We start from the raw sequence: 14,606 nt of genomic DNA on the forward strand, positions 1-14,606 counted from the left end.
CTATTTTAATTTTCATAATAATAATATAATTGCAATCGATTCCCACATTGTCATTGACTTAACCAAACATAGCTCATTCAAACAGATGAGAGGTCGTCAATATTGGTTACTGCACACAAGCACTGAATACATGCGTGAAAAAAATGTTATTTTTTATTAACTGCGAGCATGAGCGTTTGGAAAAATTGAATTTTTTCCTAGTGCCCTTGCCTTGCGTTGCTTCTTTGCTTGCTCTCAGTTATCAGAAGAATTGATCGTTGTGCAATCGTCCTTCTTCCTCTAGGCTATGCGGTAGGTCTGTGGCCTGTATTGGGTCGGAAGCTAGTTCGGAAAGCCGTATCCACTAATGACGACTATTAAAGAATAATGACATTTTTCATGGAAAGGTAGCGTCTGTCAGGGCGCCTGTAAGTAGAAGAAAAAGAGGAGGCGTGATAGAACAGCACGGCTTCAATTTTCGAAAAACTTCAATAGAAGAGCGAAGTTATCCGAGTCGCAGCGAGTTCCGTCGGTGCAATAGCTTTCTATAGTTCCACTTACTGAAACGCTAGCAGCAGTTATAGACACTTCATCGACACCTTTTCTGACTTCGATATACTCTACTGTTTATGTTCTGCCCGCTGTATGAGCTTCCACGTGACCGAAATAAGCAGTTAATTACGTTTTGCACGTTGCTTGCCCATGGATCCCCCTGCAGTCGCTGTGTGTTTGTATTTACCATAAATATAAAGATACCAACACGTTACAAGCTGTCGTGTAGGTTCCGATTAGGTAAAGTGTTCGTTATTTGTGGCTACTAGCACTTTGTCAATGCGATTTTCCTGGCAGTAGTTGTTGTCAAGCGTTCACAGAAATTCGGAGTTGTGCTGTTACAATGCTCCTACTAGATATTAGCCCGCACCGGATAGGTCGGTCGGTGGAAGCTCTGTTGTTGTTATACTAGGTAGAGTAGTCAGACAAGAAAGCAGACTGTTTGACTGGGCAGGGTAGCTGCTATCTGGGTAGTTTGCTGGCTGTCTACTCTCGTGCATGCACGCGCTCGGTTGTACTGCCGCTGCTGATCGCGGTGGTGTTCGTGTCTGTCGGGCGCCCTTCGTATCCCTCTCCCCGGGACGATCTGATTGGTCATTGGACCGGCGGGGTTCTCCCGCTAGCAGCCCATTGGTCGGACGCGAAAATCGCACTTTTAGTGACGGTGTCGTGCTGATGCTCACTTGTGATGAATCGCTCTTCAGTAATGGTTTTCTTAATGGTTTTATAATATTCATTAATTATTATTACTGTGCTGCTCGTCGTCGTCGCCGTCGTCGTCGTCGTCGTCGTCGTCGTCGTCGTCGTCGTCGTCGCCGTCGCCGTCGTCGTCGTCGTCGTCGTCGTCGTCGCCGTCGCCGTCGCCGTCGTTGTTGTCGTCGTCGTCGTCGTCGCCGTGCGTGTGAGCGCCGGCCGTGTGCTCGTCGTCTGTTCGCTGTCTGTCGGAGCGAACGAGCGAGCGTACGAGTGCGTGAGGAGTGAGAGTGCTGTGTGTGAGAGTGTACCGTGGTGGATCTGTGCTAATTGTGCAGTCGGCGGCATCCCCTGTCCGTCGTGGATGAGACTATGATATTGTGGAACTGCGGCGCGCCATCAAACGCGCCTCAGGCGGCCGCGACAGCAGCAGCCGCCCCAGCAGGCCAAGCCGCTCAGTCAGTCCCGCAGGTGGCAAGTGGACTCGTCGGATGCTCCGAGATGCAGTTCAGTCAGCTGCTTCTCGCGGTAAGCAAACATGTCGTCACTACTAGAGCTACAGCCATTATAAATAACAGCCCAGCGCCCAGCAACCTCTCCCACTCTGTAACCACGACCACCATCATCAGTAAAGTCAACAGTGATAATCAGCACGATACTAGCAGTAGCATCAGATTTTTATGATACTGCTATTACTACTACTACTACTACTACTATTGAAATTAGCCAGCCCCAGCGGCGGACGCCATCGCGCACCTTGTTTCTCGTCCGCCGTCTGTCTGTCCATCTATCGTTTCCTGATATTTGTGATTATTGCTTTGTGGTAATTTCGCTGCTGTTGTAGTAATGACAGTGTTTGTTCTCGGGCATTCTATACCTCTACAATTGTCTTCTCGAGAGAGATGAGCTTCACATTGGTACATCCACATAGTGAAGTAGAGTGGAACGCGACGCAACTAACGATGTCCTGTGCGAGAACGACGAGTCTATCCGCGCCCTATGTAGAACGTTCAACGAAGCCTTTCGACCAGTCAATAGAAACACTAAACTCCTGGTCGCTCGTGATGATGATCATAATGCTGACGATGGTGGTATCAGTGGCAAGGGTGATGGTAATGATGAGTGGAATCACTGTGGCAATTCATCGAATCAATTGTTCCTGTGTCTGATCACCTATTGTTCAGATAGTGCTCGGTTATGTCGCTGTTCTTGCCCACCTATGGATATGTGTAAGAAATCATGTGTGAGTCTGATCATATTATGTGTGCACTACGGAATACAACAACATCGATGCCAACGGCTCCAAAGGCTTCTACCCTTATCTTTCTATCCGCGAGGCCTTGATCAAAATGGATTAAGTTCGGTGAGAAGATCTGATTCTCGCTGCAGTCCTTTACTCAGACGGATCTAAAGATGAATCAGCAGGGACAAACTGAATCATCGAACGGTGATGTAGCATAGCATTAAGCTCAGACAAATTTGATGGAAATGGGAAATCGCTTTCGAAAGTGGCGTACAACATATGCTCTATGGGCCAGCAACAGGAACCTGATACACAATTGTTCGCATCGTCTCGTTCTTCGAGGTGTTCTAAACAGTCCTCTGTATTAGTAGTCTTCTCTAAAAACACACACAGCGTTTGAAGGGCAAATAACGCTTCTAGCTAAGGTGTTATGCTGCTGACAGAAGCTTTTCTGAAGGCGCGTTTAAGACTAAATATTATTTATTTGCTTTAGAGCATATGATATCGCGTACGATTAGAATTGAAGCTATTTCTAAGCAACAATTGTCGATAGACATTGTTCTAGATAGCTGGCTTTTACTACGAGGCTAACTACATCCGCCCCCCGGTCTTTGTTTTTATGTATGGGAACATGTAAGGCTACCGCCTCATCAGTCGATAGTTCTTTAGTACGTAATACGTCAAGTGCTAATACGCTCACGTATACACTTATTTTAATGCGTACTTATATAGAGTAAGTGTCAAAATATCGTCTGGTGTCAATACTGTTAACGCTGACTGATCTTATTTGCGCGCCACTATAGCCCCCCAGTGCACACGCGTACTGTTTTATGTGAATGATTAATTCTATTAGACGAAACGACATCTCAACACTTGGGCCTTAATTTTGTACTTATTTATTTTAGGAATATTATTGTGTACTATCATATACTATAAGGATCTATCTCTACGGTGTGCCTTGTAGAAAAAAAAATGTAGATAAATGATGGAAGAACAATTTACCAGCTATATAAGGATTTTTGGCAGCACGTGAAAGGTAGGCGTACAGATATTGTCACAGAATTGTGGTGAAACTGAGAAGGAGCGGTTCAACTGAGTGCCCTACGCAAGTTCTTCCCCGGAAACAACTAAACTTAGAATTGCCTCGAAAAGTTTTAGTTTTTTTGTCTGAAGCTTACGAGTATCAAATAAACTTGACACTTTTTATTAATAATTACTTAAAAGGAGGTAACGTAACGTTACAATTCTAAATCTCCGCAGCTTTTGACGCGTAAACCGAATTATCTATACAATGCCTACAAGCATCTGTTTTGTAAAAACGTCAAAGCTAAATGCTGGAAACTGATCTCAGCTTTATTACATTAAACAAAGGGTAACGTTACACAATTCATCCGGACCACCTTATGTAATAGTAAGAATAATAAGACAATGTTTAACTTGATATAATATTGGCTTATTCACACAAGTCGTTAGTAGAACTTATTATTATGCTTGCACCTTTTCAACCACCCAGAATACCCCATTTATTCAACATACTACACATGGGCCATTGTAAGACGTTTAGTAAGTAAATAAATGAACTAACTTCTTTTAACTTTTCACTTGCATGTGTGACGCAACAGACCACTTCGTGTCTAAGAGCTATTTGAACAGAAACACGCCCTGCCCACTCGGCTTGTAAGTCTCTAATTCCTTATTCTACGACAAAATGGTCTGAATTTTCCAGTCACTTCCGAGAGAGCCCGGCGATCTTGCCCACGCTAAAGCTCTGAAGTCGAAATGTTTTTGGGCTTGTTAGTGAAAACGTAGAATCGATGGGAGAAATTGGTTTTTGCCTTACCAGTACTACATATAGCAATGAAAATATACGAATGTGTTTGTAGTTGTATCCTATTTTGTGTCGTTGTCCAAAACACATCAGTCTGCGTTTAGAACTTGCTTGTTGACTTCAGTATCGATCGGGACTGCAGGGATCGTAAGGCTACCAAATATGTCTATATGACTAACTTAAAATCGAAGTAGGATACATCTGTTGCGCAACTTATCATGATCGAAGTTAGACGATTGGAAAGATGCTTTAATCACCGCAAAAGTTTACCTGAGTTGCGTTAAGAAAAAAGTTGATGACGATCATAAAGATGACGTTACGTGAAATATCTTTAGTAAATTGGAAAAATATAGCCGAGGTTTCAGGTATGTGCATCGTGATCTGGCCACATGGCAAGCACTGCCTAGGCGATGATATCGGAGAAAAAAAAGCTTTACAGAGGCCGTACATGAACTTAGGTAAAATATAAGTTTTTTATCCAATAACCTTTTGCACAAAAGAATAATCCTCGAGGCTATCTTCGCTCTTGCGGCATAGGCTAGATCACCAAAATTCCGCCTATTACTTGGATCCAGTTTTTCTCTGAACCACAACTAGGATCACAATTTCTACTGTCCTGCTCAATCCTGTTTATAAAACTTGTAACCTACTAACTAAGCTCTGACTGAACAGTATTGAGCATCTTTCAAGTTGATGGCAAGTGCTTCGCGCACAATAGCACTTGGCTATAGCTTGAATTTTGTCTTTTGGTTTGGCATTAAAAATAGACGGGCTCTTCTGCCTGGTTTCCAGAAACTAAAGAGCTTTTCAGAGACTGTGAGGCGCGCAGTCATTTGCTTAACAAGCTTCTTTACAATGTGTCTCTTTTTTAACAGATTACATTGTGTATACATTCAAAACACTGGATATATCTGACATGTTCACCACCAGGCCGTAGTTTAAGTCAGCATATCCGCGCGACCAGATGCTTCTGTATTATAGTTGTATGACTAAGAACTATGCCAGCAACGAATAAGGCTTAAGTTAATTTACAATTAGGGAATTAAGAGCTTGCTATTGCAAGCTCCCGGTTCCAGCTCTTCTTGGTCACGGTTAAGTTTCAGTTATGCTTCTGAAGTACGAAAAAACATACGATTATGAACTTATGACTGATAGAAATACAGGCCAAAAGAAGTAATTCTAACCCATTCAATTTAATATGACGTTGCAAGAAAAAAAGTTCACAGCAAAGCTTTTGACGCCTACATAGAACGACTAGACAAAACCAGAAGGGAGAAAACGGGTGCTTTTGGTGCCTCAAAACGCAAAGCATCAATTTTTAACTTAATAGTTTCAATAGAGTTATTAATACCCGGATATGGTCTTTGTATCTGCATAGATTCATTCAGGTCAACTTTGTCAAACAAACTTGACACACAAATTATTTTATTGATTGGTAATAATTTAATATTTACTGGCAAATTATGTAAGTATCGCAGGAAAGGGACGCTAAGATGTGGTGCGTAGGCATCCAGCCCCCGATATGGTGGGATGTGCGGGTGCTGCATTCTGGCAGGATGGGGTGGTAGGTTTTGTTTTCACTTCTTCATGCACTCTAGGTTAGGGCAGTGACTTAGAGGAAACGTGGGGTTTTATCACCATATTTGTTCATAAATGAGCGATACACTGAGGTTTCGGTCATGTGAAATTTTTACTTTAGCGCATTTATTAAACATAGAGTTAAGCATGGCAAATATAGGAAAATGGTTTGTATTGAATTACTCTACGGGTAAATTCATGAAAGGCTAGCTTTAACCAATCAGGATGAAAAATTGCCTTGCCTTTCTATGAGTGGGTTACCTTATGTCGTGCAGAAGGCCCAATGAAGAACGCGCCGTGCTTTCCGTGACAGCAGGAACGTTTATAGTCGTAACGGCTACTACCGTTTTTATTGTAAAACACGACTTCATTTTTTATCTTAGAGTAGAATCAAGGGTGAACATAAATTTGTATTAAGCTATGCTTCTGTAAAAATATAAATATGAAATAAAATCAAATTAAAAAAACAGAAAAAATATCAAAAATGTTATTAGTCAAGCTGCAAATAAACACAAAATCAACAAACAAAAACTGACGCCGACATTGTGATATCTAAATTTAACGTAATTAAACATAAGAATCTTAACGACGCGATTGCCAGCATAGGAAATAACCTTTAAAAATTACGCTCTTTAAGTGACTTAATAATAATAAGGCAAAGTAAAATCTACAATGGGTATATTTTATCGTCACGCCTAAAATCGGCGCTTTGTTTTGATCAGAAATGCAATGCCTCAGTATAAAAACAGCAAAACAAAACCTTCAATTATGGCGCTCAGTATTTCGTGAACGTTTTAATAGTACAAGGATTTCCTAACGTGCGGAGTTAATGTTAGCTGAGTCCCTGAAAAAGTACTGACTGTTTTTCTAGCTCAAGGGCCTTAAAGTCACATATATAAATGAATATGGGTCGCGTCGGGTCATTGCTGAAAGCTGAGATTCGGCTGCAGATCAAGTGCCCTGAAAAATGAAATTTATACAAGAATTTATTATATTTAAAAATTTTATTACAGATTAAAATGCGTGATCGGCAGAAACGACCCAAAGATGGCTACCTCGCTTTCGTCGTGGAATTATCGATGTGAAAGATGCGTCTCGTGGAACATACGTATAAAATTACTGCGGAACTTGAGCAAGACCGACAAGTAAATAGCCATTATATCAAAGAATTGAACAAACATCACCAAGAACATCATTTGAAGAAGTATGGATAGAAAATAACCCTATGTTTGGCTGCCATAAGAATTGACGCTAAGTAACAAACTCATTTAAATCGTTATCTGCGGAACTCCTAATGAATTGTGGCCACTTGATGAAATGATTGATTTGGAGCTCTATTGTTAACAAGCCATTGAACAAAATTAAGCCGAAATATAGTGAAATATATATATAGAAGTATATATAAAAAGAGCGTCGATTTTCACCACAATAATGCCAAACTGCACACAAAAACTGGAAGGACATATCCCCATAAGGGGAAGTTTCAACACATCTGCCGAATAAGCCGGATGTTGCACCATCAGGATATTATTTGTTTCGGCCTTTGCAGAGCTCCAACACCGCATTAATGGGGTTAGCTTATGCAAAAGTAACTTGTCACAATTTTTCGCCCTGAAACGACGCAAGTTCTGCAGTGATGGAGCCATCAGAATAATAGGAGAAAATCATTGAACAAAATGGTGCATCTTTAGTCATAAGAGATTATTATAAGATCTAAATAGAATTTACTTAAAAACGATCAGTACTTTTCCAACAACCCAATTAAGTATGTTTCAGCTCTGCATAGGTGACTCGAATAGATTTGCCATACGAAGGTCAAACGTCTGTCTCTCTTGTGCCTTTGATTAGTTACCTCATTATGTAGAATTTTTGCCATTGACTATCAAGTAGACGTTACTGGAAAGCGACATCGATACTAAGTTGGTATCCACATTTGCCAATTAGAACGGGTAGCGAGGAAGCGTTTACAAGAGATCCTTTTTGTTAGAAGCCTCTCTCGCTCTTATCAATATAACGGTTTTTCTATGCCATTATGATCGACCGGTTTACGAATTCACAGACTGTATTGATGGACATGTATCCAGTTAGCAAATTGGCTTTTATTCATTCGTAAAGTGTAATATATATATTTGTACCTTTTATGTAGAAGCACACAGCGTTTCATTTGAATCAGAGCACCAAAGTTGTTAGTTATGCACCCGGCAAAAGACTCTTAGGAACAATGTTTAAAAATTTGCCTGATCAGTTTTTGAGATCTGTCTTATTATGAAATGTGTAGAACCTCTCGCTGGAGCCTTTGCAGGGTAACTTTAACAATGTTTAGCGACTGCCTTGTGTGACCTACCATTGGTGTTGCAAAGGATTCTCTCTGTCGGAAAGCTCATTTATTCAATGCATTCGGGCCACAAACACAAATGTTTATTGACCGTTTTTGCTCTTGCCCAACATTTTACGTAGTATAGAACCTCCAACAAAACCCAAACCATGTTTTTTTTTTTTGAAATGGAAATATGGCTTACCTGCAACTTTAACATATCTTCCGGACTTACCCATTTCTTTCTCTACTTCATACCGACATGGAGGCACTCCTTTTTATCGTTCGGAACGAGTCTTTGCAGAAACCTTTCCTTGTGAAGTATTAGATGCTGACAGATAATGACAAGCCGTATTTCCCCGTACCCTTCATTCAGTTTATAGGTAACTCATCTCCTAAAATGTTAGTAAATTTATGCATGTAAAATTATCGTCTCGCAAAATTAAAGAGTTTTTTTGCCAGCCAAATTAATTAAAAAAGCACCTTTGAGTGGTCCCTGTCAACTTAGGATGGCAGATCGGGACATGATGCGTCCTTCACTTCCATGTCATTGTTAAGCTTCACGGACTTTGCTAGTTCTTGCTATATACGGCATCAATATCCCGGATCTGCTTTGCTGGTTTTTAACCTTTACAAAAGCTGAGATAGGATAAGCGTCAGGCATGCACTTGTCTTTAATCACAGATAACTACCCTTGAAGTCTAAACTCCCTGTATCACTCACTGTACGAGGAGAAAAGCAGAGCACCTTCAAATTATTTATAGAAGTTAATGAATGGTGGAGAGGTAAAGAAAAAGGGGAACATTCTAATACCTTTGGCACGAATAGCATGAGATACATATGTTGCATGATTTCTATAGAGATTATTAATGCAATCAAACACTTCAGTATCGAATTGACAAATGGGCGTCTTAGAAAGGGGCGCTGAGTATCGTCTAGCCACAAAAAAGGGGTTTCCGTGTTATTTCAAGCCTTTTTGATCACAGATAGTGCTCCCCACTGAACTCTTTGTGGAGAGACCATAACATTAATCGATCAGCTTTAAAGCTGTTTATTTAAACCTTAGTAAGCTTAGTCATTTCCAGAAAACCCAGATAAACCATGCAATGACGATCAAGCAGCACTATGCCGTATTTTAATAACGACTGAAAAAAAAAGAGTTTTTAATGTGTGATAGTATTTCAATACAGCACGTAGCTACTGGTAGAAGTTAAAACAGATCGTGTTCTAAAGAAATTTCTATACAATATAATATAAAAACGATCTTCGTTGACGAGATTTGTTCGATGATATGCGAAAAATTCTTAAAGTATAGTTTCCATTTTGAAGATTAGATCGATTTGAGAAACTTCACAGGTCTTCATCTTATTCAAAACGTATGTGTTATAAGTTGCCAGACATTTTCGATAATCTACGACTGACTCGTTTAACAGCGCAAATAGATATGATTCAAAAGTAAACAGGTCTCAGCCTTGTGTCTTTCTAAAAGTTGAAAGGTAAAAAACTGCTTATCAGGTTGACTCTTGCGTCACTAACAATGCTAGCCATAAATTAGATCCAGTTTAACAGTTGGGAACGACTACTTGCTTTGCCAATTAATACAATAGGTTAATCGAAAGTGACGAATGAAAAGAATACGGTTGTTTTTGTAGTATAATGACATGTAGGCGGCCCAAATCTCTAGCGTTCTGCGCTGGGGTTTTGTTACAGGCAGGGAGTAGTTGAAGCTACCTCACCCTGATATGGGTCCTATTAGAGCTGAATAATATAATATCCGTTTAGGAAAACGACGTATACGCTGCGTAAGATTCTGCTTGTAGGAGACTGGCTGAGACAGGGTGCATGCATCCGAGTATCTCAAATGTAGAGTTATACATTCGTTTCTTCTTTTTTCGTTCTCTTCACTTATAGAAGCATATCTGTCTTCATAAAACTTAAATCTCCTGTTACGCCGTTCATTTTTACAATTTTGCATGATGTCGCAAATGCATGCATTAGTTAAATACAGTATTAAGGTTCACCTCGTTCAAATGGGGTAATCTGCCAGCAATACGTACGGATATTTGTTATAACAAGAACACGTTTGTCTTCTACATACCCTTGTTCTTTGATGGCGATTAAGTTAAGGAACTTAACATTCACACACTGCTAGGGATAGCATTGTTATCATTCGGAAATGTTCAGTATATAGGCACTCGTCCGTAACAGTGGGACATGATATACGCAGAGAAAAGCCATACATTTCTAGCTCAATCATGATATTTCAGAAGGTGACTTGAGATGCTACACTTGTATATGCAAAACTGTGAAGTGTGTAAATATTGCAGTTCTCGGAGGATTGAAGCGTTAGCTCCGCTGAACGTGATTGAAATCTTTCAACGAGAAAGGTCAAAGGAAAACATAAAGGCCTAGTAGGCTGTTCACGGTAACGTTAGCGAAATCGCCAATAAACGGTGGCACATATATATATATATATATATATATATATATATAGCATTCTAATGTAATGTTTTTCCACTTTTACCTTCGAAGAACCACGTATCACGTGGACAAAATAAGCTAAAGACTAAGAAGATGCTTGTCCATCTAAAAGTACTCTGTTCAACATATGTAACCAAAAAATATGTAAAAAAAAAAAAGCGATAACCGAAATGATAATAATAGTGGTAGACCTATTACTTGTACTTGCGTTCGAATCAAAAAAGGCCCGCATGAACCCGTTGTTTTGAGGACTTTTAGTACGCTAGCTGCACTCATATGTTATCAACTTATGGGTTTGAAGACACGGTGTTAAATAGTTGGGTTTCAAAATTTTAAGGAAAATGTCCATTTGACTTGCCTGTACTGTGCTACCCTATAAGATTAGCTTTTTTTTTTTTTATAAAATTAATGGCCTATGCAAATTTTCTTAAGGTTATTTCTTGCCTGTCGAAAAGAGGGACATCTTTTACGTAATCAAGCCTGTTATAGTAATATAGTTGTTAGCAGAAATTCTCTTTAAAGCTTATTACTATGTACCTTTAGCCATAGCAGAGATGTTGCGGGGCCTAGGGCTATCCTTCTTTTTGTTTACTAACATCGTCCTGTCTCTGTTGTCTTAGGCATAGGGACAAATGAACATTTACATTTTTTCGAAGCATCCCTGAAGGAGCCATAACCAGCTAAGGTAGAATGACTTATCATTCCCTGTAAACTAGTTTCATAGTAATGGTTGCGCACATAGTACATCGATATGAGCATATCTTTTCAAGATCGGTTGACGTATTTGAGTTCACTTCAATATGGATGAATTTGCAGAGCCAAACGTAGAGTGGCAAACTTTCGCTTAACTGCGCTTTGATAAAGTCTTCTGTTACCATTGAAACGCCGTGCAGACAAAAGCGGCTAGGGCATTTCTATTGAAATTTGCAAGTGCCCTATAAATAAGTTAAGCAATAGTACCAGAGATTTTGATCGCTGTCCTACTGAGTTGAAAATTGCACTTGAAAAATACGCGGAAACATTTTAGCGTTACTGTCGAAAGCATAGCGCTAGCAATGTTATCGGTTGAACCTTCGAAGCAACATCTTCAGCTCAATCAAGCTACTGCCCTGCTTCTAACTGATTTCTATCATCGTTCACGTTCTACATGACATCAGGTCTCTGGGGGTAGCAGACTTCCTGACCAGTCACAAAGACATGTGTACACTTTTCATTCACTTTGTCGAACCTCTAACAGTTATTTTAAAATCGGGCCTGGTTAGCAGTTGATGATTTCGTGGCAAATATTTGTGTGTACAAATACACGTGCATAGCAGAAAAATACTTGGTACATTAAGGTAAAGGATTTTCTCTCTCTATTTCTATGTAAATGGGTTGAGCAGTCATACTGTCCTATCTGTATCCGTGCGTTCTTGCTCAAGAATCAAGCATTGACTGGTACCAGTCTATATCACACACACACTGAACAGTGTAAAGGCCGAATGTTACTCCAAGCCATCGTGGGATGGTTTCTTTCTGAGATCCCTGGGGAGTCGGGGGCCATTCGAAGCATGTTACCTGCAACAGCAGCAGCCTTTCAGATTCCCCTAAATACTAGCACTTCTCACTAGAGCGAGTGAAACTAACTTATTTGTAAAGGTCGGACTCGAACGATGTGCAGAAGGTTGTTTAAGAAGATTTCGCACAGAACTGACTATTCTTTACGTAGTTTATAATACATCTAGGGTAGGTAGGGAGGTAGATACAAAATTTGTAGGCTGGCTAGTATTAGTTTAAGGCATTAAAATTTTCTTTCGGAATTTTAGGTCGATTATAACATGCATCGGCATACAGACAGGATCGGCTAAAAGTAGCCTCACAGGTTGAATAATTTATTTTGCTTTTTTTTTTTTGTAACTTTTAAACCTTTTTTAACTTCTGCTTTTATTTTACGTAACACTGAAATTATTCTATTTTAACAGATGTAAACTCAATACTCAGGTCAGGAAGGATTATTATTATTAAGTCGTCTTTGCCTGACGATCGGATCTTAGTACTACGAAACAAAGTAAGTATACGTCCTACGTACGGCTTTCCCTTACTAACAACAAACCTAAACCAAAAGAGAAGAAACACGAGTCTTGCTTACCGCCGTATTACGTAAAATAGTGATGATACTACAAAACGCTAAAATGAATGATAGCAGCACGACGACAGATTGCCATTTGGTATTCTACAACGGGATACGGGATAGTTTTACGAACGAACCCCATTGTATGTAGAGGTAAATATTATATACTGTCATGTAGAAGGTGTTTTTAAAACTATTAGTAGCAGCCCATCTTCTTTCGTGTTTTCGAACCTAATGTGCTATTATTAAGTTTGCTACTGCAAAGTATCAGCAAAGAGGCTACCCCTAGCGAGAAACAAGGCCTACCTTCGAGCCTAGATTTTTAATTTATGTTTCTAGGGAAGCAAAGGCGTTACTGCTGGAAATAAGTGGAGCAACCAGAGTAAAGAGAAGTGAGCTTTCGATTAATCAGTTTCGTTTCGTTGTCCATTGTAGTATGTTATTCAAATAAGACAGGTATCAGGCACTTGTACACCTGTGACCAGCCATTAGAATGGCAATCTCTATTTACCTCTAATCTGACTTTAAAAAAAAACTCAGTATAACTTAGTTCAATGAGTTCTGTTAGTACTGTTCAGAAAACGTAAAAGTTGAAGCTACGCTCTTCGACATTAAGTTATAAACTATCGCACAGTGTAATGCATGTACATTTAGAAACATGTAAGCAAGGTTCAACGTTACGTTGGTAACCATTTCTCAATTTGGTTCATAGAGGTGTAGCATGGGTGCTCACCTTCAGTTCAAACCCGGAGCAAATATTGCTGATTATCTTTAACCGATAACTTTGTTTGAGGTCTGCAAAGGTAACGCAAGGCTGTTTGCCCTTTCTGGCAACTTTTTTACGTTGCCCCTTCTGGCAACGTTAATTTTACGAAACACCGAAGCGATAAAGTTTGAGCACAAGAATGGGCTTTCAGAGAAAACAATATGCTCGAGTTAAATAGGCAAGAGCGCGGGAAACTCGTAGATGAGTTCGGCCACCTAACCGCTTCGGTATATATATTGCTAAGAATGGGTACGAAAAATACTGGTGGCAATGACTTCATCAAAACAGCCATTTCGTCATTTGGGGCGAACATTTTTTTTGTAATTTACGATATTTATTTAGTATCGCATTCATAATAAATCTAGCAAGACTGGCCTTCTTAAATCGGGTACTAGACTTCATACTTCGGTATTGTGTAACCGTCTCCTGCACTTCGTCACTGGTGTTTATCGAATAAATTGAAGCGAAGCATGGATTTCCCGAAACCTTTACAACCAACTTACTGAACAGAATGAAGAACAGATGGCAGGGGTAGGACCGCAAACGCCCAGATTTTATGTTGAACAAATGCACATTTGACCGTAAGGTATCCAGTACGCGCGTTTTCTGTGTACTTTGCCAAAATATGGGTTTTCATGAAGTAAACAGTACATGTTTTCGCAAATATCACGATTCGTTATGTGCAAAACGTTACTGTAATTAGAACAAGGCGTTCGTTTGATTAAGGGTGTCGGAGCTCACGTTTGAAACGCTTTAGATTGTATAGTGCTGTTTTTATTACCGTGATCTGGATATCCGAGTAAAACGATAATAAGCTCTGATGTTGCTTACCGGAAAACTGTTTCAGTAACGACTAAGCCAAATATGTGTTTCCAGAGCAATGTACCGGCATACGGTAGAGTATGTTAAAAATGAGCTAAAAAAGAAAAAGCTAGCTAACAGTTATGGGACAAAAGAGGAGTATCCTTTTGGATTATAATTTCATAATAATATAATATAACTACGCCCCCGTGCGTAGTACGGTTCTTTGAACTGCGCTCAGAGTTGTAGGTGCGACTGACG

General features: G+C 39.8%; 1 protein-coding gene across 14 annotated transcripts in view; it reads left to right on the plus strand.

Annotated features, from left to right (window-relative positions):
* The first annotated feature begins 1,195 nt into the window (after positions 1-1,195).
* Positions 1,196-14,606, plus strand: part of LOC111252806 (uncharacterized) — a 56,563-nt gene continuing 43,152 nt past the window's right edge. For 2 of the 14 annotated variants that reach the window (XM_086993502.1, XM_086993504.1), the window contains exons 1-2: positions 6,887-7,018; positions 12,630-12,715. Coding sequence is in view for 11 of the 14 variants with exons in the window: in XM_022811282.2 (XP_022667017.1) it covers positions 1,597-1,752 (156 nt within the window). In the remaining 3 variants the exon portion in view is untranslated. The other 12 variants (XM_086993496.1, XM_086993492.1, XM_086993494.1 and 9 more) reach the window with 12 other exon arrangements.

This window comes from Varroa destructor, unplaced genomic scaffold, assembly GCF_002443255.2.
Source record: "Varroa destructor unplaced genomic scaffold, Vdes_3.0 BEIS01000006.1, whole genome shotgun sequence".
Taxonomy (NCBI): Eukaryota; Metazoa; Arthropoda; class Arachnida; order Mesostigmata; family Varroidae; genus Varroa; species Varroa destructor.